The sequence below is a fragment of the Cricetulus griseus genome, chromosome 2, assembly GCF_003668045.3.
Source record: "Cricetulus griseus strain 17A/GY chromosome 2, alternate assembly CriGri-PICRH-1.0, whole genome shotgun sequence".
In the NCBI taxonomy this organism is placed as follows: domain Eukaryota; kingdom Metazoa; phylum Chordata; class Mammalia; order Rodentia; family Cricetidae; genus Cricetulus; species Cricetulus griseus.
Window position 1 is genome coordinate 455,978,099 of NC_048595.1, and position 23,549 is coordinate 456,001,647.

At 42.6% G+C, this 23,549-nt stretch overlaps 1 protein-coding gene across 4 annotated transcripts in view; it reads right to left on the bottom strand.

Annotated features, from left to right (window-relative positions):
• Window positions 1-23,549, bottom strand: part of Ptprm (protein tyrosine phosphatase receptor type M) — a 677,957-nt gene that overhangs the window by 418,031 nt on the left and 236,377 nt on the right. For all 4 annotated transcript variants that reach the window (XM_027397791.2, XM_027397790.2, XM_027397789.2 and 1 more), the window contains exon 3: window positions 6,595-6,866. In XM_027397791.2, coding sequence (XP_027253592.1) covers window positions 6,595-6,866 — 272 coding nt within the window. The remainder of the gene's footprint in view (window positions 1-6,594; window positions 6,867-23,549) is intronic.

A 23,549-nucleotide genomic window follows, 5' to 3' on the forward strand; every position in this document is an offset into this window, starting at 1 on the left:
ACTTGCTGCCAGATAGGCTAGGCCACTGCGTGTGATTTCCTTTGGTCCCCAAGCGCGCACTGCTGGAATTAGCCTGTACGTGGTGGTGGCTGACATCAATTCCTCCTCTAGGTGATGTCTGCCAAAGAAGGAAGCCATCAAACACTGCAGCATCCTTAAAATCTCCTCCCTGCTTCACTAAGGAGCAAAGTCAGCCCTGCTGCCACCACACACCCGTGTGTGAACAAAGACAGGGGCTTGCTCACCAACCCTAAGGGCAGGGTTAGATGTGTCACCTGTCAGCTCCCTAGACACCCAGTTGAAGAGTGTGTGCCTGTCTTCACATACTTGCTGTGTTGAACTTAAATAAAACCCAAAGATGGGTCCTACCCATTTTCTATAAGTTTTATTCTGCTGTTAAATGAATTAAGTGAAGAAACACAAGGACTGGAGAGATGGCTCAGCAGTTAAGGGTAGGCACGGTTCTTGAAGATGACCTGAATTTAGTTCCTAGTCCATATCCGCAAGCTCACAAATGCCTGCAATACCAGCTCAAGGCATGTGACATGTTTGACCCCCATGATCACCACACACACACACACACACACACACACACACACACACACACACAAAATTAAAAACAAACCTTTAAAAAGTAAAGAAGTAGAAACATAAATAGTAAAACATTTCTGTAGCAAAACAAAATAAAATTTTTATCACATTAAGAAATAGGAGCAGACTGCTACAGCTCAACGATAGAGTACTTCCTCACCACCCACAAATCCCTTGGTTCCATCTTTGTTACAGAAAATGGGTGAGGGTAATTCTTTATTGGGGCATGGTGGCATATACCTGTAATCCCAGCATTCAAGAGGCTTATGCACCTGAGCTGTATTATATTACCCACAAGCAATAACAGTAACAAAATACAAAAAGGAAGACAAGGGAGTAAAATCCTTTAGGACTCATTTGTACTGGTGTACCGTCAGAAAATATGGTAATGTTTTTGTTACACAAAGTTCACTCGTAGGACAGCAACGATTCAATGGAATTAATTATTGGTGCTTTGGAATGTTCTTTATCCACTTAATTTATTGATTGTCATGTTGGAGTAAGGCAATCAGGGTCTCACTCATGCCAGGCAAGGGCTCTATCACTAGGCTGTAGCTGCAGCATCCATGTGTATTCTTGAGTGAGCATGTGAGCGTGTGTATGTGTTGTGTGAGTGTGCAATATCTTTCCCTTTAGAAGGATATGATATGATCACAGTTCATCTCCTCCTTATATACAGCAGGATACAAGAAAATTAAAGTAGGAAACCAAACAAAAACAGGAAATTACAAGAGGCAGCTCTGATAAGCAAGCGGCAGCAGCCGCCAGAGGTGTGAGAGCGTCCACAACAGCAGAGGGGCCTGTCTTTGATGTCAGATACAAGTTGAGAATGAGATTTAGAGACGTGGCAAGGTTTAAAAAATGAAGAGACACGGTGTGAAGATTAAAAGACCATCACACAAATTATAAAACCTCTGGAACATAGGTCCAAGTCAATAATGAAGTGAGAGCCTCCTGGGTCCCCACTGGATTTTTAAACCAGACCGTTCATCTTGTAGAAAAGCAGAATGCAGAGTCTGGGCAGATGCTCAGACTCCTGTCCATGCTGGAGGGACAGGTACGCCTCTCTGTCACATCAGATTCCCCAGGTTGTCCCAAAGGCAGAAAAGTGACTTAGTCGTCGTGTACCTAGAATAAGGGCGGCACTGTGGAGTTTAGTGAGTGGATGTGTGCTGGTTTTCAGGTGCACATCAATTCCACATTTCCCAAGCATGCTCCGGGGAACAAGAGATTTGTGAGATACTCTGCAAAAGCTATCAATGATGCCAGCCTCCAGCTGGGCCCACACCTGCCCTGTCCCCTCCTGGAGCTGCAGAAACACACCTGATCCCGAGACAACCTACCGAAGAAGACACAGTTCGCCTTGACTAAATCTCACTGACCAGCCAATGCCTTCTGCAGCTGCTGAATGAGCAGAACACAGTTCTGGAAACCACTTCTCTAGGTAGCCACGGCACACATGCTTCTGGACACTTATGAACTCATGTATGGCAAACACAGTACAGCAAGCTTGGCAGCTGTGAGGGATAACAGTTGACGTTGACTCTCAGTGTGGAGTGGTGAGGAAGATCAAACCGCTCCTGTTCCCTCAGTGCCTCATTTACCAGCAAAGCTGACAGCCGGCAAAGGGTAAAGCTCGGTTTAGCCTCTCCCATGTACAGACTCCTCTGCGTCCTTCTGACACAAAGAATTTGAAGCAGAGCCCAGCTGCATCTACCTCTGGTCCTCTCCCGGGGCCTCTGCATACCCGAGGAACATGGCTCAATGGGGGGGGGGGTGCCAGGGAAGCATCGCCTTCCTGTTTTGTGGCTCCATGCCCACTTTTTCCTGTTTGTAGATGGATCTCCTGATCCCTTTCCTGGAGCTGCCCAGGCAAGGGATTCCCAGGCTACCTATGGGGTTTCCTCTTTGCAAAGCTTACATGAAACATCCTGCCTTCCTGACTTAGGACCGAAATCAGAATCACCTTCAGTAGGAGGTGGGATTCCAGAGGCTCAGGGGCTGTGAGGAGCATGATTAGAAAGAACTCAGGGAAATTGATTGGCACTCTTTGGCTGCAGGGGCATCTGAAACGTGGGAGAAGGAGAGGGAGGAGGGAGGCAGAATCAAAGGGGGGAACTGTTTCCTTTTATCAGGACAATGAGGCAAAGGAGGAGGAAGTGAAAGAATGTTCTTCAAATGTCAGGAAGTCACTGTCTAAATCCAAGGAAGCAGGTGCCCCCAGGCAGGGAGTAGCCCGCACTTCCCCACAGCCTCTGAGCCCCAGCAGGGCAGCTCTGAGGAGCAACAATTAGGCCAAACATTAATTACGGAATTAAATATGTGTTAATCACCAAATACTTGACAATTTGTGTTTTAAGGAGCCATAATTAACCTGCAATTACCCGTATTCCATGCAGGTTGCCATTGTGAGGGTACCTGCACAGTGTTCTCCCATAAATAGTAAGTGCTACACAAAAGGACTTCTGCTGAGGAAGGCTTAACTCTGAGAAAACATGTTTCAGAACTCTGTAACTGTCCACCAAAGACCATGTTAGCCGGTGATATCCAAGACTGTCTTACCGAAGTGTGCTTTCTTTAACTACCTATTATGACATTACATAGTAAATCCTTTTGAACGGTTCATTTATCCATCTAAACTAGTATTTACTAAGGATTGGCAGTGTAGCTCCCTGGGAAAGTTCATGGATAGCATGCACCAGACCCTGGGTATACTCCACAGCACCACAAAACAAACATACAAAACACCAATCCTTGGGCTGGAGAGATGGCTCAATGGTTACAAGCACTGCCATCTCTTCCAGAGTTCCTGAGTTCAATTCCCAGCAACCATGTGGTGGCTCACAACCATCCGTTATGAGATCTGGTGCCCTCCTCTGGCCTGCAGACATACATGCAAGAAATGTTTATAATAATAAACAAATCTTAAAAAAAAAAACCAATCCTTATTTGATGGTGTCAAAACAATCCAAGAAGTTATCAATGAGTATATCATAATCCTGTTTCACAAATACATAAATCTTCCGTTACTTGTGTTCTGGGTAGACATTGTGCTCCTGTTGAAAGCAGAAGTGTGTTGAGGGAGAGCGGACCCCTGTCTCCTTGGTGGAGGCTCTCAAGAGCACTGCCCCCTTTAAATACTCAAGTCTTCAGCTTTCAGGCTCACACACAACACCTGAGAATACATCATTTAGATATTGTTTCTCATGGACTGGGTCCCCCCAAGAAAATATAATATGCATGCACAGTACCAGAGCTTCTGCAATATTTTGAAATTAGAACCATTAATCATGATAAATCAGGTTCCTCTCTTCCGTCCAGGATAGGACTCTGTATAGAGAAAACTACATGGGATTTTTCATCCAAAGCAGATGACGCCCCTCCAGGATTCATATTTGTGAGAGCATCAGAAAACAACCACCATCTCTGGAATTAGCGCCCTCGGAAGAATAGGCATCTGACTTTGGGTTCCTATGCTTCCAAAAATCAGTGTCTGAGTTTAGGCCACCCAGTGGGTGGTATTGTGTTATTGCAGCTCAGTAGGGTCAGAGAGCAGCAAAGCAATGGCCTGCACAAATCCTAAAGTCGTAAGAACCATGTTCAGATCTTAGTTGGTAAATCATGCACTCTTTAATAATGTAAGTGAAGGAGGGAGAAGGAAGGGCTTTGGAGTTTGGACTGGGTCCATAATTGGGAAGGCAAAATATTTTAGCAGTAGTTGGTCAAGAAAAGAATGCATTTCGAAAATGACAATAGCCTGTTGCAATGTGTTTGAAGAATCCCTTTGATAAATCTGATATCCTAAGATTGGTCATAAATTAAGCTGTTTTTTTTTTAATATGCATGGCTCTTTAACAAGCTATGAAAAAAGCAGAAATTCTAACCTTGATTGTGGTCAACATCAAACCAAACCATGATGAAAGGTTTCATGAGAACTCACTCTGTGATTTAGGAGGGGGCGGGCTAAGGGAAAAGTGAAGGAGACTAGCACATAGACGGGCAGGCCATGCGCTGACCCTGTGCAGCGTGTCCCGCTGGCCTGAACCGGGGACACGCTTAGAGCAGGCTCCACAGGAAGGAGGAGGAAGCATAACCAAGAAGGGTTTTCCTGCTCTGAGAGTGTCCCACCACCAAGCTTCAAAGCACAGAGACATTAGCCCTCCAATGTGGGGATGCCCTGGACCCTTGCCCAGCTAACCTACTGTTTTGCTTGCTGTTTAAACCCAGAAGGGAGGAAATTCACCCCAAAAGTTTTTAATTATAATTTTAAAATTATATTGCTAACTGGCCACTGGTACATTTATATTAAGATACGATATTCATTTAATAATGGGATTATTTTCCTCCATGAGGGAAAAACTAGTGTTTTTTTTATAAGTAAAAACAACACAAAAATGGAGAAAATTGACCATATGATAAGGCAAAAAGGGAAAAAAAAACACTTTGTTATTTCATTAGCTAGGGAGATTCCACATTTTATGTATTTGTTTTATAATGTCTTTGGTCTTTATTAGATACTTTTAATACAAGGATGAAATTAAATATATTGCTCTATGCCCAATTTATTAATTGGCTGACAGAAGTTTAGATATAACACTACATAGTCTATAACTTCTTTTCTTTTGGAAAATTTTATGCATATGAGTGCTTTGTCTGAATGCAGGCGGGTGTACCATAGGAGTGCCTGGTACTCGGGGCTAGAAGATTGTGTTAGATCCCCTGGATTCGGGTGAAGGATGGCTGGTGTGCACACCACAGGCTCAGGTCTTCTGCAAGAGCAGCAGTCCTCTGCCGAGCCATCCCTCCAGATGATAACATTAATTCCATTGTTTCCTGAACAAACTTTTGCTGAGGTAGTATAAATTAACATTATTTTCATGGGTTCCTAACACAATTTTGTGTTGAGGCAGTGTAAATGAACAAACCTGCTATTGTTGGGAAACAATACTCTTTCTGATTTTGCATTTTTATAAAGAAGCTACTGTATATGCTTTTGTTCTTATGGTTAATTATTTGCAATCATTCTTCATTGTGTCTTTAGGGCAAATTTCTAATAGTAAGCTAAATTTGGGTGCAATAAATTTAAAAACCTTTAAAACTTATGGCCAAAGTATATTCTAAAAAGAGTTTAACCAGGTACCAGTGATATCACAGTTCTTTCTCCACATTTTAATTTTCACTCAACAAACATTTATCTTTCATTAAATGTTAGGTATTATTTCATGTCCTGGGATATAAAGATGAGTTGAACAAGGAGTTTATAACCAACCCATTTATCACCACTGTCAGCTGTGGGTAGAGAAGGTGGGCTTGAAGGATACTGTCTGCTAAACACAAAGCCTTCATGCCTGTAGTGGTCTGAATGAGAATGGTCCCAATAGGTTCATATGTTTGAATACTTGTCCCTCATCTGTAGAACTGTTTGGTAAGGATAAGAAGGTGTGGTCTTACTGGAGGAGGTGTGGCTTGTTGGAGGAGGTGTGGCCTATTGAAGGAGATGTGCCATGGGGGCAGGCTTTCAGGTTTCAAAACTCCATACCTTCCCCAGTGTCTTGCTCTCTGCCTTCCAGTTCTGTGTCAAGAGGTGAGCTCTTAGCCACTGCTCCAGTGTCATGTCTACCTGCCTGCTACCATGCCCCCTGACATGGAAGTCATGGACTCACCCTATGAAATTGTACACCCCACATAAACCCTTTCTTCAATAGGTTGCTTTCATCATGACGTCTTATGACAGCCATAGAAAAGTAACTAAGACAGTAAGTTACCACGTTTTTTTCTTAAAACAATATAAAGCCTGGACAGATTTCAATTATTTTTTTGTTTTGTTCACATAACCATTACTCACTTTAAGGACAGCCTGGACTGCACTTATATTGGCATTAAACAAACAGCTTCTTGCACATTCTTTGATGATACTAACATAAATACAACTTACAGTTATGGGAACTAGGAGAAATGTTTAAGACAGGAAATGTCTTAAATGGCAAGAATGTGCAAGCTTACCTGGTAAAAGTTGGGCCAGAAGGTGCTGATGGCCAGTTCTGCCCTGTGCCATGTGCGGGTTGGATCTCCAGACATGTTCCAGATAGGGTTCCCCAAAGGCCCATTATTCACCTTCACGTAGACACTGAGCAGCCCAGGGGCAGAGTTACTCTTGCTGGAAACAAAATAGTGGAAATCGATGCAGTGGGTGTCATTTTCCTTAAGCTGAGGCAAGAGTAGGTGAGCCCTCTGGCCCTCTGGTTTTCCGGAAGCATTCACCAGCATGAAGGAACCTGTGGAAACAAAATCAGGGTGTCATGAACCAAAATATAGATTTTTTTGGGTACTTTCTGAAAAGCTACTATCATTTATATGAATTGGCAATGAAATTACACATATTTTACTTAAGTTTAAAATAGAGAGAGGGTGGGTCTTTCTGTACAGCACAGGCTAGCCTTAAACTCACAAGCCTCCTGCTCCAGCCTTGTGGGTGTCAGGTTTATGGGTTTATGCCACCAGAACTGGTATGCTGAAAACTCCACTTTCTTTCACACCTTTTTGTTTTGTTATCCTCTGCTTCTACCAAGCCCTAATAGGTCAGCAAAGTCAATGAAGAAATCTACCCTGGAGATTACTGTGATGAACCTGCTAGATAACAAGCATGGTGTAGACCAGTCATAGACCTACAGAGGTGATGGGGATGTCCTTCTGTATATGTGTTTCTCTTATTGGTTGATGAATAAAACACTGTTTGGCCAATAGAGGCAGGAAGACGGGGGGGGGGGGGGGGCTAGGCAATGAGGAGAATTCTAGGAAAGGTAGGCAGCAAGAGACAGCAGAGAGACACCATGTAGCCACCAAAAGAGTAACAGCAAACCAAGACCACGTGGAAATACATAGATTTATACAAATGGGTTAATAATTAAGACAGAGCTAGCCGATAAGAAGCCCTAGCCATCGGCCAACAGGTTTGTAATTAATATATGTCTCTGTGTGTTCATTTGAGGCTGAAGAGCAGTGGGACCAGGCTGAGAAAGAAACTCCAGCAACAATGGGGTCTATCTGGTAGCCACTGGCCACTTGCAGTTATTTATATTCAAGTCAATTAAAACCTCACACTATTAAAATCATTCAGCTCCTAGGTCACACCAGCCACATTTTAAGTGTCCCACGGCCACATGTTACTACTTGTCACTGCACTGGGAAATTGAGACACAAAACTAACTCGTTTTCTTCAAAAGTTGCATAGGGAAGCTCTAACCTATTTGTACCACCATTATCAACTAAAGTCACGTTTAACACAGTAGATCATCCCATAAACAAACATAAAGGATGCTAGGAAAGTTGTCCACACACTGTGATTCCTAGAGCCATCAAGATGATAATTTTTTATGGAATATGGAAAGGAGTTGAAAACACAAACATGGAGAACCTCCCCACATCAAAAGAGTACTGCTATGGGGTTACAGTGTGTGTGCTCACAACTGGAAGTGCCTTGGACTCTGGATAGTGTCAGCTAGCTTTAAAACCAGTGTTTCATTTCTGGGAGCATCTAATTCACATGCTGGGATGAATGAAAGCCAAAAACAGAAGTTTACAATCTGCCACTCCAATAACCTGTAAGCCACCCAAACACAAAACCCACCAAAAAGCCTGGGACAGGATAACAGCAGTATCTTAAATGATAGCAAACATCAAGGGATGGATCTCACACCTACCAGGAAGGGCTATATTTGGAATATATTTTAGACAGGAACCTCAGGTATGATTTAGGAAAGACTAGGAAGTAGGAAGTGGTGGTACATGCCCACTGTCCAGGCTACTCAGGAGGCTTGAGGAAGTAGAATTGCTTGAGACTAAGACTTTGAGTCCAGTCAGGCCAACAAAACAAGCTGCTACCTCCAAAGAGAAAGCTCTCTCTCTCTCTTTCTCTCTCTCTCTCTCTCTCTCTCTCTCTCTCTCTCTCTCTCTCGCTCTCTCTCTTTCTCTCTCTCTCTCTGTGTGTGTGTGTGTGTGTGATAAATTAAGGAAGAAACGTTCATGAGCTTTGGAGGGAGTGGATGGATATTAGAGGAGGCAAAGCGTTATAAACAACAAGCTCATGTATGAAACTCTTTAACGTTTTTTAAGAATGAATGCCTTCCTATCCTCAATGTGCTGGAGAATGAAAGCCAGCTCTGAGACCCTGTTCCTGTCTTAAATACCTCTCATGTGTCCTGGGATTAAAGGTGTGTGATCCTGAGTGCTGAGATGATCTCTGTGTGAGATGTTTCTATTTAGGACAGGATATATTTTGTGTAGCTTAGTGTGGCCTTGAACTAACAGAGATCCGTCTACCTCTACCTCCCAAGTGGTGGGATTAAAGGTGTGTACCACCACTGCTTGGCTTCTATAGCTGACTAGTGTGGCTGGCTTTACCTTCTGTACCCACAGGCAAACTTTAATAAATCATAAATAATACATCACCATAAGTGCCTGCCTGCCTGTCATTTCTTAGCCATCTAGATCTTCCGGCTAGCTGCAGAAATCACCACAGTGCTTGTGTATAAGGTTAGGAAAGATCCAAGATTTGAAGAATCCATACTCACTGTGGCTTTTGGAACATATCTCTGACATAAGCAGGGTCTACTGCACTCCAGTGGTCTAATTTTTATAGTTCTCTTTCCTTTTTATCCCCATTTCAGTCAGAATATGGTCTCTTTGATTACCAGGTGTGCCTCTGAAAAAAGATTTGAGTATTGGTACCTGTAACCCTTAAGCCCCTCCAGTTCCTGTCCTTTTTTTTTTTTTCCCAGACATGAACTGACATGAACACACAAAACTTTTAAAAGAGAAAGTCTTGGTATGAGCACCCGAGGGGCCTCATCTTCTCTCTGCAGCTCCTATTACTCAGGACAAAGCTTGCCACAAAAGTTCAGTGTGCCCTGATAACACAACTGCCATGGCTCTGTCTCCCAAACTCCTCAGCACATGGCTCCACAGAGTATCTGCCATTCTCCGCTATTCATCTTTGTTCTTCCCCCAGTCCTATCTCAGTTCACACACATAGATGGTAACTTGTAGATCTTCTCTCGTTGCTAGAGAAATACTAATGCTGAGACATTACAACTCAGCTGGCTTTACCCTTAGGTTCTGGGGGAAGGGCATCTTCATTGCTCAGAGCATGGCCATCAGGACTCAACTGGACTTTCAAGTATGAAAGGTGGCATTCATATCTGCATGTGTGTTTCCTGACAGCACTGAATCCGAGACAGCCTGTGAGTCTATAGAAGCCATGGGGAGCATTTGTGTTCAGCAAAGGGAGCATTTGTGTTCAGCAAAGTCTAGCTGCCGGAAGCCTGAGGGAAAGCTGTGACTGTGTATTCAGGAATCCCAGGAGGAAGAGATGCCTTTTAATTGTTTGAATGTATCACCTATCTGCTATCAAAATGAAGTCAACTCACCAATCAATGTTTAATGATCTAACGCGTTCCATTCCAAACCCTATACACCTAATGTTTAATTCTCACTTCCCCTTCAGTGGTTTGACTTAGAGGAGAGTGCTTTCAAATGGGTCTCCCTCTGTAGTTCCTTGACTTGCCTTCTCCTCCCTACAAAAGGCACTCCAATTGGGCAAATCATAAAGGCAATTGTGATTCAAATTAACATGGGAATTCTGTTTGTGTTCAGATAACAAAACACCCTTAAGTCATGGGTGTATAAGCAAAAAATGTTACATTGCTGACAACTTAAGGATACTCAGGAGAGTCAGTTTCAAATGGAGCACTCTTTAGATGCAGGCATGGAAGGATTTTAGGAATGAAAACTCTTCTGAGAGCCTGCAATGTTCCCATTCTTGAGTCTTTGGGTGAATTAAATTTAGCGTAATCATATCCATTGGCAAATGGTCTTGATTATTCTATCTTCCATCATTGTTTGTGACAGCGGTAATAACCGCATGGGATTGGTTATCCTCTCTACCCCACCATTAAGATTTGCATTGGTGTGGAGGAAACTCTAGATAGAAAACAAAGCTGAGCAAACTCAAATTTCTCATCTGCCAGTAGAGAAACCATTCGAGTAACAAAAGATGGGGTTGTTCTCTGTTGCCCAGCTTGTGGTACTCAGTGCTTAGGCTGACAAAGAAGCAGCCATTACGAAGCCCACCTTCTAAAATGGCATTTCAGCAAAAGCCACATATCCCAGTTGTTTCTTCCCATCAGCCATTGTGCCTTCCTTTTCTCCTCTACAAGCTCGCCTTCAATTTTTGGATATAGAATAATAATGATAAAGGAACCCGGATCATGTTTGAATTTCTGTTGGGGTCTTGGACCCTGACTCTAGTGTTGGAGCCGCTGGGGCTGAAGAGACAGCAGTGGTGACAGCTGGGTTCACTACGGTAGTGGCTTATAGACCATCTACAATGGATCAGTTTCCTTAAACAATAAAAATCTCAGTGCATCTCAGTCAAATTTATCTAAAATGCCATAAACTAAGTTGCTAGAAAAATGGAATGAAGACAAACAAAATATAAACAGTAGGCTCATTTTTATTCAGTGAAAGGAACACAAAATTCCTCTTCTTGATCCTATGAACATTTTCTCAAAATTTACCATCAATTTCTGTGCTAGCTGTGTGCAGACCAAGGTCTGAGGAGTTGTGAGCCAGTCCTGAGCCCCACAGCCCCCTTGGAAGGATGGCTAAATATTACAAAATAGCAAAGCCATATTGAGCCCAGGTACTACCTATGTAGTCCCTCCAGCATACGCTGAGACTCCTGGATGCTCCAGCCCCTTAGACAAATGGCAGATTATTTCATAGAGCCTCTGCCAACCCTGTATGTACTTTATATCAGCACGAGATGACTTGCAACACCTACTATCTCGAAATTAAGTGCTATCTGCTGCAACTTTGGGAACGATGGCATGAAACAAGGCTATACATTCAGGATAGGTACAAATTCTTGGCAGTTAGTTTTCAAATACTTTGACACTATGAGAGTAGAGTCACAGGACTGAGTGTACATTTCTGCTTCACTGTAGACGGCAAATTTCTTTGGCTTGTTCACTCTGACAGAACAGTTCTAGAAAGCTGATGGTCTCCGAGACAGAAGCTGCTGAGGAACACTGGGAGGCAAGAGGACAAAGGAAACACAGAGGTCAACACAGTAGCTGAGAAGTCTTCCTGAGATCCTCAATACAGAAAAGAACAGGCTTCAAGGCCAGAAGAAAACATGCTGGCAGCAGAGCCCAGCACATAAGATGGCCAAGGATATGAGCAAATATTCAGAGGGCAGGGAAGACAGGGGGGAAATTGCCCCCATATGCCTGGGCCCAATGCTAAACAGTAAAGACTCAAGGCGACAGAGCTGAGTGCACACAGCACAGGGGCCTGGGACTGGCTGATAGACGCTGGGGAGTTCAATGTTCTTGGCTTTGTACTCCAGAGGTGATGCTACAAGTGTGATCCTCTTCAAATGCTTGACTATAATTTCCAGTACAAAACATGCTAAAACATCTCTGATGCTGGGTGCACACTATACATGTGTGACTACAGACACACATTTTCATGGGCGTATTTGTCATTTACACTTGCACTTGCCATTCAACTGGCTTTCAGTGTGCCATCTAAATAAACTCATGATTCACAGCCACTGAAGGGTTAAAGACCAGACTGCACCTCCTCCTGGTTAGCCAGTCCCAAAGACCTGAAGGCCACAAGCTTTTCAAGCCCTGCCTTAGTTTTGCCTCTTATCTGAAGTGTCAAAACACCCAGACACACTCGGCCCCTCTTGCTCCTTCAGCCAGTACTGCCAAGACTGCCTTATATGTCTCCTCTGATGAGAGATCCTGCAAACTCTGAAGACAGACGAAAAGCTTCTTGGGAAAAAAAGATCAGTTATTTGAGGGAGTGTGTTGAGGTAGCCAAGGTCTCCGGGGGTTAGAGTGTCCAGCAGCACTTCCAGGGCATTCCCGAGCACCCTGGCAGCTTTGGAAACCAGCATCTTCACAGCCTGCTTTGCATCTGGCACACCACACTGAGTAGTGCCCTTGTTAAACTGCTACCTCCTCTGCACCCTTTGCAAATATTCGCCCTCTTGCAAACCTGAAATAGTTCTTTTGCAGCCACCAGGAAACAAACAAAACTTGAATATAAAATTTCTCCGTTCTGCCAAACAACACAAAATCCCTTTATGTATTCTTTCTTTTGGCACTCTTGGTGCATTCTTAATAGGTACCAAAACCACTGGTGAACTGCACGCTTTTGTGTGTGTTTCTGTGAGTGTGCACTATAACTGCACTTCTCACAACAGTTGCCATATAGCACCAGGCCGTCTGTTCTTCCTGAGGGAATCACACATCCATCTAGTACTAGCTAAGATGTTCTGGAAAGGTCTCCAAAGGCTCTTCTTGTATTGAGGACTTGGTTTCCAGGTTGGCACTGTCGGCAGGTGGTGGGATCTAGGATGGGGGCCTGAGATCGCTGGAGTCATGCCCTGGAAGGCAACCGGGAGGCCACAGTCACTTCCCCTCTTTCTACCCTTCCTGGCAGTAAGGAAAGTGGTTTTGTTTAGCCACATGCTCGCCGTGCAATGTAATTCCATGTTCAGAAACATGCAGTCACCTCAGTACAGACTGAAATCTCTAAAACCATGAAGCAAATGAAACCTTATCTCACACAATGTGATTACTGAAGGAATGTGCATAGTGTTGGAAAGCTGACTGACACAGTAATTGTCCAATTACCAAGCAGAGTCCATTCTCCTCCAGGGTGAAATCATTAGCTGTGAAGCGATTGTATTAATTTTCTTTCTTTAAAAATATTTTCAAGACAGGGTTTCACTGTGTAGCCCTGGCTGTCCTGGAACTCGCTCTGTAGATCAGGCTGGCCTCAAACTCACAGGTATCTGCCTGCCTCTGCCTCCCAAGTGCTGAGGGCTGGGATTAAAGACTTGTGCCACCACCATCAGGCAAGATATTTAATTTTCAATTCAGTGATTCACGTGAGAGCTGGAGAACTGTTTTTGTTATGATTCAGAAAAAGCCTGAGCTGAGCACAGTTCTTTGGCCATCGCCATCTCCTTCAGCCACAGCAGGATGCTCCTGAGCGAGCACCTAGAGCGTCTTGGGCACTCTGAGAAGTACAAGTGGTGACCCAAACCTGTCTGCCCATCAAGAACCCAACATCTCAGCAGAAAACCATGTTTTCAGTGTTTCATATTCACCACACAAAAGAATCCACAATTGCACAGGGGCAGTAGTAATAAGATCCCCCAACTTTGTCCATATTTGCGTATATGGGAGATGAAACTGCTGCAAAAATTAGTCACATCTTGGGGCTGACAGCCCCTCTTTAACAGGAATCTGAGAGACAGTTACCATAGGAGATAGAGCAGCAGTGTTTAAAGGGCTCCTGGGAAGGGAAGAAGCCCTGGAAATCTGGCCTAGACAAGCATCGGGTCATCTTTTACGTGAGAAGTGAGGTTTTAATGAGAACTGCATTGGGTTTTATTGTGTCATTTAGACAAAGTGCTTCAGTGACTTAGCTGGAAGAAACACAAGGCGTGTGCTTTGTAATTTATAAGTGTGGAAACAAACCCCAAGTAAAACAAACAAAACCTTTAAACTATCTAAGGAAGCTAATGACTGTATCTCAGGCACGAGCCTCAAGTACAACAGTCGAGCGCTGACAGGCAGGCTATTTAGAACATTTGTAAGAGGCTGCTTAATTTCCCATATGTCAAGCATGTTATTGATTGACATCTTTGGGAACGAGTTCCTCTTTGTTCTAAGTCTCAGGATGACACAAACCATCTCCATATGAGCTTCCACTTATTTCCCTCAAATCAATGTTGATTCAGAAACTCTCTCTCTCTCTCTCTCTCTCTCTCTCTCTCTCTCTCTCTCTCTCTTCCCATTTTTGCCATGTGTACTTCTGATGGCCATCTACCAGCTAAAATATGACTTTCTTTAACACTTAACTACACAATAAGCTTCCACATACAATGCAGACAGACCAAACTTAAAATTTTAACAGATGCATTATCTTTGACATTTCTAGCTTAACAAACCCCTGGTGGTACTTAATAGGCGCTCCCTAAGTAATTCCCCTAAGAATGCCAAAGATTCCACCCACATTTCAGTGCAAAACTCCTGTGTCACCAAAGAGGAGATCCAGGGGCATTTCATTAGCGTGGCTTGGGACAAAGTCAGGGATTTGAAAGCTTGATCAAAGGAACAGAAGACAGTTATCAAAACTCAACAATGTGAGCGAAGTGAGGTGCTAAGTGCCTGTGATGCCAACACTCAAGTGGTGGAAGCAGGAAGGTCTGTAGTTCAAGGCCATCCTCTACTACATAGTGAGTTCAAGGCCACCTTAAGCCTGATGAAAGTCTAACTTCTATTCTCCCTAACCCAGTGGGAAAAAAAAAAAACAGAAATAAAGAAATAAAAATAAAAACCACTTTGCATTACTAGATGAAATTGAACCAGTTTCACGTAAAACCCGTGACATAGCATTTAATATACATTATCAAAACAGGCTAGAATTTAAGGAATCTTTGAGATTAAAGAATAAGAGACAGAACAGATCCTGATAAAAATTAGTGAATAATATAAGAAGCCGTTGGCATCTACAGAAATAAAGTTACAGCCGAGAAACCTCTGGTAATATTTCTCTTTATTATTATACCAGAATGTTTACAGTATAGCAAATGTCTGGAACAATTTTAACATGAACACATTCTTTAAAATGTGAAGATTTCAATGCCAGGTGTTTGAGTGGCTGGCAAGGCTCCTGCAGGGGTTGGGGAAGGGAATGTAAACATTGGTTTTCAACATTCCAACAGTAGACGCCATGACAGTCAAGTCCTTTGTCCTGTTTGAGTAGACAATACCTACTAGTGCTGTGACTGTGGCAAAGTGTCCTTCCCAACCTGAGTTTGTAAAATCAGAAACGGCTCGGGCAAGTGAAGTGCCAGGAGAGATACACCAAGGAAGCTTCCTTGTCCCTCACCAACCTCTGTGTTTTGATTCAAACACTCGTTGACTGATCGAGTACAAAGAAGAGACATACAATTTGGCCTTGGTCCTGTCTTTGTATGTTTGTTTTAAAATCTAAGTGTGTTTGAACTTAGTCTGAGATAAGAAACTATGCTAGCTAGCAAGAGCAAAGATATCCTAAAGCAGTTTTTCTCAACCTCTGGGTCAGACTGAACAACCCATTCATGGGGGTTGCAGATCAGACATCCTGCATGTCAGATATTCACACTATGGTTTATAAGAGTAGCCAAATGACAGCTATGAAGTAGCAATGAAAACAGCTTTATGGTTGGGGGTCATCACAACACGAGGAACTGTATTCAAGGGCCAAAGTGTTTGGAAGGTTGAGAACCACTGTCCTAAAGAGAAACACGCGTGCTGTTTCTTTTGGCTATAAACTTTCTGAAACATTGATCTCCAAGAAACCAGAATTTTCCCAAGAATTTCATGCTAGGAGAAGAAAAAGTCTAAAGCCTGGTGCCAACCAGAGAAGGAATTTGTTTCTGGGAAGATGTTTCAGACAGTTCTCACAAGTCACCAGCCCACTTGAGAGAAAGACGGGAGCCAGGATGAGGACCAGTCAGTGATGAAGAGGGATGACATCTTTCACCTAGACCAGGAATTCTTAGCTGGACTAAGTTATACTCTTTCCTCTCTATTTAAACCTCAACATCAGAGCTGTACAGATGGCCCAGGGGTTACGAATGTCATGACTTTTTCAGAGGACCAGCACAGGAGTCCGGCAGCTCACAACCACCTATAACTCCAGTTCTGGGAAATCGGATGCTCTCTGGCCTTCATGGGCAACCACAATTCTGTGCATTAATACACAAAGATACAAAGATATACATAAAAAATAAAACCCTTAAAAAATAAAAAAGAAGACAAAAAATAAAACCCTAAACCTCACCTCAAAGACAGCTTGGGGAGGGTCTCTTTATTTGTTCATTTCTCCAGTGCAGCCACATTGAATAAACCCCTTTTTTTGCTTTTCTTTACTGGCTGTTTCTTTAATTAACCTATGGAGGACAGGTGGCCAAACCTAGTGTGTTAGAGCTGCCAGGTCCAGGATCTGACCCTAACCATGCAGAAACAGATGGGACAACTAAACACCTAATTCAAGGTCATTGAACTTGTCTGTGAGGTTCCCATCATCCAGCTTCATTCAGCCTGGCAAGGTTGGTAATACAAAGTAGGCATGCTAGATTTAGATGTATCTTCAATATTTAAACACTAGTTTTGAATTTAAATAATCATTCTAGATGCAACTTACGAAAAAGCCTTCTACTGTGATTTAAATATTGAAGTGTTACCAAGTCTGTTGAATTTTAAATGTATATGTGTTTTATTACAAGAGTAAAATTCCATAATAGCCAGTGGTGATGGTGAAAGCTGTTAATTTTACTCACAAAACTAATTATTAAGAACTTTCTAATGGTAAAGCATTGAGATCAGTCTGTCCACTGCCCTCATTTAGTTCCCATGATCTAAAACACTGGCTATTTTCTGGACCTTGCCCTGAGAACACCATTTTATCATCAGCCTTTGACTCCATTGTGGGCATGGAGGGTGATGTTGCAAACAGGGGGCACATGAATGGCACCACCCACCCAGTGCCACCTGTAAGACATGCGGTGATTAGCGAGTGACTCACTCCCGGGAGTTGGAAGACGCCAAGTTGGAGAAGATCTTCATACAGCTACAATCTCTAATCATAAACATTTGGGACACTTGGATGATTAAAATTTTAAATGTTAATAATGATCTTTGAAAAAGCTACCAATGTCAGCTGAATTGCGGATCCAATCTTATCAGTGAAAGACACATTACAGAAAACTAGTGTGTTCTTCCCAGGGTATGAAACTGGTCGTGAAAGTCACAAGATATATTTGAAATCTAATTCAATATTAACTTTTTATACCACTCAATAGTGAGTTCATATCGATACATATGGCATAAATTATATAGACAAACAAATGTGCTATGCATACAGCCACATAAATAGGGTAACAACACATGAAATGGAGAAAAGGAGATGGGAGAGAGAACAGATTTTACAACTTTACATAAATGGACTAGAGATGGTGAAACTTTAGTGGGCCTTTAGTGCTTTGGTTTCTGTTGCCTCTGTTTTTGTGAGGTACAAAAATAATGCATGTCACCAAGACGTGACAACCACTTGGGGCCACCATGGCATGTGTAATATGTTATACGTGGATGGGAAGACAGCCCCTCCAAAGTTAGCATGTTTTACTTTTATATCCACTAGATTCTTCACTGACTTTTCTGAATCCTTTCACTACAGTACACTCTCACTTGGTAACAAATAGGCCCACATACAAAGCAGTGACTACTTGGGGAAATTTTATTCATTAGTTCCCAGGACAGTGAAGAACTAGACAGCTAGGTGGTAGGCAGGCTTGAGAACCATTTTCTGTTTGCATATATGCCCTGCTTTTCTTTCTTTCCCTGTGTTTTAACTTTTTCTCTACTTTTCTTTTTAAATAGCAAAAGTTTTACCAGTATAAAAACATTAGCAGTAGTAATAATAATATTATTAAAATAAACAGTTTCAAAGAAAAGAATAACCACTTCTTCCTGATTTTCAGACACTTACAAACCTAGACAACAGAAAGAATAGTTTATTTCCCACCCCCACCCTTTTCGTACACATATAAACACGAATACATAAATGCGAAGTGTCCTTCAAGCTGTCCCCCTTTTTCAAAGAATAATAAGCTGGTTCTATGCTTTGTCTAGTCCACTCACCAGTGACAAACTGCAGACCACTCTCCCAGCCAATGTGAACACAAAGACCCAGCGGGACACTTTATTATTTTTTGATTCAGGGTTTGGAAATACAGCCTAGTGTGGTCTGTAAACGTGGAGGCATCATGCTTAGCCCTGTGAGTGCTAGGATTGCAGACTATCTACCAGTTGGACATTTTAAATTAATACCGGCTACCACCAAGCACACCCTAATAGCCACCCATGAAACACGACATCGTTTTACTTGTGTAGAAGAGTCCTATGAATTAGGTCTCTGTGTTTCTAATCTTACAGTGTTTTATTTGGCTAATATTAAATAGTTGTTCCAAACATGAAAACATTAACTTTTCCTTCATTAATGATAACAGTCTGGGCTTATGTGCAACACGTGCCTGTTATTCCCGTGAGCTGGCTACAGAATGGGGGCTGGATTCTGAGCCAAGAAGTAGCTGCCTTCTAGCCCTGTCTATTCCAACCCTGGCGGGTATCATGGCTTCCTTTGTCTATTTCCTTTCTCCTTGATGTTGTTGTCAAGGGAACATCTATTGGGACAGTTGGGCAGCTCTGTCACTGTGCTGCTTACTCCACTGAGAACTTCCCATTGTGTTGTCTGGTCAGTTCAATAATCCATCGAGAAGAAAATCACCATCACCCTACATTTAGAAGGACTTCAAAAAAATACTATCCTGGGATCACACTGAAAACTAGAATTTTAAAAAATCTGATTTGGTCTCTTTGGTTCTAGGACAAGTGTTTAACCACACACACACACACACACACACACACACACACACACACACACACACACACAGAGAGAGAGAGAGAGAGAGAGAGAGAGAGAGAGAGAGAGAGAGAGAGAGAGAGAGAATTAATATTTCCTTGCTTTTCTCAGAATTGGATAGCCAGCTACTTGTGGCCATAGGCACTATGGAAAAAATCCAGAGAAACATAATAACAATGGCAAAATGACCCCCAAAGCTATTAGGGTAACCTTCATTTGTCAATTAACACTCTAGAAAAACAAAAACCTACTAGATTCTCAGATTACACAAAGTTCTCTTTATTTGCACAAGAAAATTTAAGGCTCACTATGCTTGTGTTGACCTATGAAGCCAGAATCATTTCTATTATTTTCTCTTAAGTTAACAAAACAATTGTTGACAGAATGCAAGACAAGGGGATTAGAATGAAGTCCATTTCTCTAAAAACTGTCACGGTACACTGACAGTGATGAATTTGAGTAAGACATTTAATACAGTGGAAACAATTAAATCAGTCTTAGGGTCTCTCAAAAGCCTGCAACACACTACTGATTCTTGTTGCTTCCAAAACCAATAAAATGATACAATCACACTCATGTGCCTTTACTTTTAAAGTGTGATTTTAAGTTACTATTCAAAACAGAGGTCCAGCTTCCTTAGCTTACACACCCCTGGTGAAGACAAACATTATTTAGCAAGTGTTTAAAGAGCCTGGGGGTTGAAACTGGGAAGTCTGTTATCAGACACCCCATGCTCCTTGCACTCAGCTGGAAGCCCCAGGAGAGTCACCCTGGCATTCACTACTGGACAAATTTAAATTTTCCCCTCCTTGTTGTAGATGATGAAATAAAGAAATGTATGAGACAGAAGGTGAATGGTAACCTTGGCAGCTATACTCAAGGATAACTTCTCTTTCTGTTACTATTTTCATGATTCATTTATATAAGTAAGTGCTCCTAACCCACCTGAAGAAACACAGGCCATGCACACATAGATAGACTTAGAAGGAATGCAAAGCACCATGGATATATATGCACAATACTATCATTTATTTTCTGTAAACTGTGATTTTTCACCTATGGAGTTAAGTGACACTGTCACAGGGGCCGCCTAAGACCATCAGAACACAGTAGCAAAATTACAGTTATGAAGTAGCAATAAAATAATTTTTATGGTTGGGGAATCACCAAAACTTGGGGAACTGTATCAAAGAGTCACAGCAATAGGAAGAACCACTGTGTTACCATGTGGAAGGTTGAGAACCACTGTGTTACCATGTGGAAGGTTGAGGACCACTGTGTTACCATGTGGAAGGTTGAGGACCACTGTGCTAACATGTGGAAGGTTGAGGACCACTGTGTTACCATGTGGAAGGTTGAGAACCACTGCGTTAACATGTGGAAGGTTGAGAACCACTGTGTTACCATGTGGAAGGTTGAGAACCACTGTGTTACCATGTGGAAGGTTGAGAACCACTGTGTTACCATGTGGAAGGTTGAGAACCACTGTGTTACCATGTGGAAGGTTGAGAACCACTGTGTTACCATGTGGAAGGTTGAGAACCACTGTGCTAACATGTGGAAGGTTGAGAACCACTGTGTTAACATGTGGGGAAATAGCCTGGAAAAAACGGATGGGATGGTAATTGTGGACAGTGAAATTAGCAAACGCAGGAAGATGGGGTCAGTTCTTGGAGTTACAACCTTGGGATTTTCTTTCTGAATGGATACAGAGGGATGCTCAGCCTTGGCGTCATCCAAATGACTCATCCCAAATGACATAGGAAACGGGGACTCTACAGTATCCCTACTGAACCTTAGCTGATGCAGAAGAAACAGAATAGATTTTATTCCTCCACACTTCCAATCTTGAACATCATCAGGTATATAGTGGACACTTTGTTTATTAAATTCACTAGAATGAAGCATTATAAGCAAAACTGGGCAATGGATTTATAAGATCCTTTATGCTTCTTACTCACAGGAACTTCCATTATTCTTATTTATAGAAATACACTAGAAAGAGCAAGCCAGATATTCTGCAAACAGTTCCAAATAACATGGTAAGGTTCTGAGGAAGGAATCCCAGCTTCACCAGTCTACACCCTCATCTCGATCACTCCTTGCATCTATATCTCACACCATCTGTCAGCCCTGTGCAGCAGGCGCCGTGGACTGTATCGTGCATTCAATGCTGTGTGAAACTCAAGCGTTACTCCTAACCAAGCCCCCTAGAGGAAGAAGGTAATGAGCAGTGACAGAGATCTCCTAACACACATGGAGGGCACAGAGCAAGGAGCTGCCAAAGCTAGCTCAGGGAGATGGGTGCCGGTCCGGCTCCATGGCAGAAGTGTGTCAGCCTTCTTGAACAGTTAAACAGCTGTGGAGGACAACACGCTAGAGAGGCAACATTTCTCTGTTCCACTAACACTTAGAAGACTACTCTAACAGATACTGGCATGTGGAAGACATGTGCCTGGGCCCTTTAACAGCTACCAGCTCAATGGGGTAAACGACCCAGTGCTCCAGTAAATACATTACCAAGTTGTAGGTGTTGTGGTATAGATACAGGCTGAGCCTTAATGGCTAGGGTTATTTTACTAACACTGGGTATTAGGAGGCATACACCGTGACCACACTTGTCTGAGGGGAGAGAGACCCGATCACCTCTTACTTTATCCACAGTGCAAACATTAGGCGGTTACCTAGCTCTCAAGAGATAAATTAAGATACAAGCTGGCATATGTGGGAAATTGGTTTCCCAGCTGTTCCAGGAAACACAGGATGGCTTCCCAGGGAAGCAATTGGACCCTTCCAAAGCCAACAGTGGTTCACAGTTCATACTAGGACTTGTGCTTTGCAGCTCAGGCCCTGCTTTGTTAAATGTCTTTCAGGGGTGATGATGCTGCCTTAAATGGAAGTCTAGGGAGCTGAGCTTCCTTCTTCATACACAGGTCAAATGCTCCAGACTGTGTCATTGTGAGAGGTTTGGAAGTTCTTTATGCTCTTGGGAGATAACTGCCAGAGAGGGGACTCATTGTCACAGCCTTTTAGGGAGCAACCCTAAGTCTTTGAAGGAAGTTGAAACACTTGTCTATCGTCTACATAGGGCCCAGAAGGGAAGAAAAAGGAAAAACTGCTCAGAAACCAAACAAATGGCTAATGTGTTTTGTAGTGTGTGTGCATATATATATAATATATATGTGTGTGTGTGCATTTATATATATGTATGTATATGTATGTGTATATATGTGTATGCATTTGTATATATGTGTGCACGAATTTATGTATGTGCATATATATACATATATATTCTGTGTGTGTAAAATACTTCAGATTTTATAAGATCACAAATACAAATCATTAAATGAATTTGATATTTTAAAAAACTCGTTAGGTCTTATATTGACTGGCAGGCAACAGAAGGAAAAATGAGAGGACTGAGGATCGTCTATTTAGAATTACTTACCAGCTATAGGAATAAGAATTAATCATAGGCAGTAAGTGCAGCAGAGTAAGCACTGCCCGGAGAGCTCCGTGCCTAAGCATGAACTCAGCGGAGACACCATGCTCCCTGCTTTCTGCGCCTTCAGAGATTTCCAGGGCAGGGCACAGTCAATACTGAGGAAGCTGAGTTGTCAAGAGGAAAGTCAGCAGGCAGCATAAAGCAAGTCCATGCACAGCAACTGTGGAGGAGCCATGAGCAGGAGCAGGCCTGGATGCTACTGCAGGGTGAGTGAAAAGCTGAATCTCTTAGCCCTGACATTCACCCCCGCACCACCACAAAAAGGCTCATTTAAGTTCAGTGGGGCATGCCTGTGAAGGCCTAGACTGGTTTTCACCTGTAGGCAACAATCAAGTCCCGGCACTAAAAGAAAACAAGTGGACATGTGGATAATTTGCTACCTAGAGGAACTCTAGATGACGAAAGAGACCTTCAGATGCTGCCGCATTGGGCATTGCAGTTTTACTTAGCACTTTAAACCCTCCCTTTGATGTGATGTTCCAAAGTTGAGCCTGCATGGAGCCTGGTTGCCAGCCTAAGGGAAGGCTCTGGGCCACTTGGATCTGAAGGTATCCCTTGTGAATGAACACATAGGACAACCCTGGGGGTTCAGACACTGATTAAGCCGAGACTCATGGACCCTAAGGGAGCACTCAAGTCATTGCACATGTTTAGAGAGATCTATGACCCTAACAACAAAAACCTCACAATTCCAGTTTAACAATAGACCCTACCTACCCTCTTCCTGAAGAGTATAAGATTATTTCTTTTTCTGTGAAGCTTAAAACTTAAAAAAAAAAGTCATTAGTTTGAGACTGTATAACTTCAGATTGACTGATCAAATCCATAGGTATATTATTTTTATATTGAAAAGAGACAGGGATTTAAGGGAAAAGTCTGTGATACTATGAGGATAATCCCA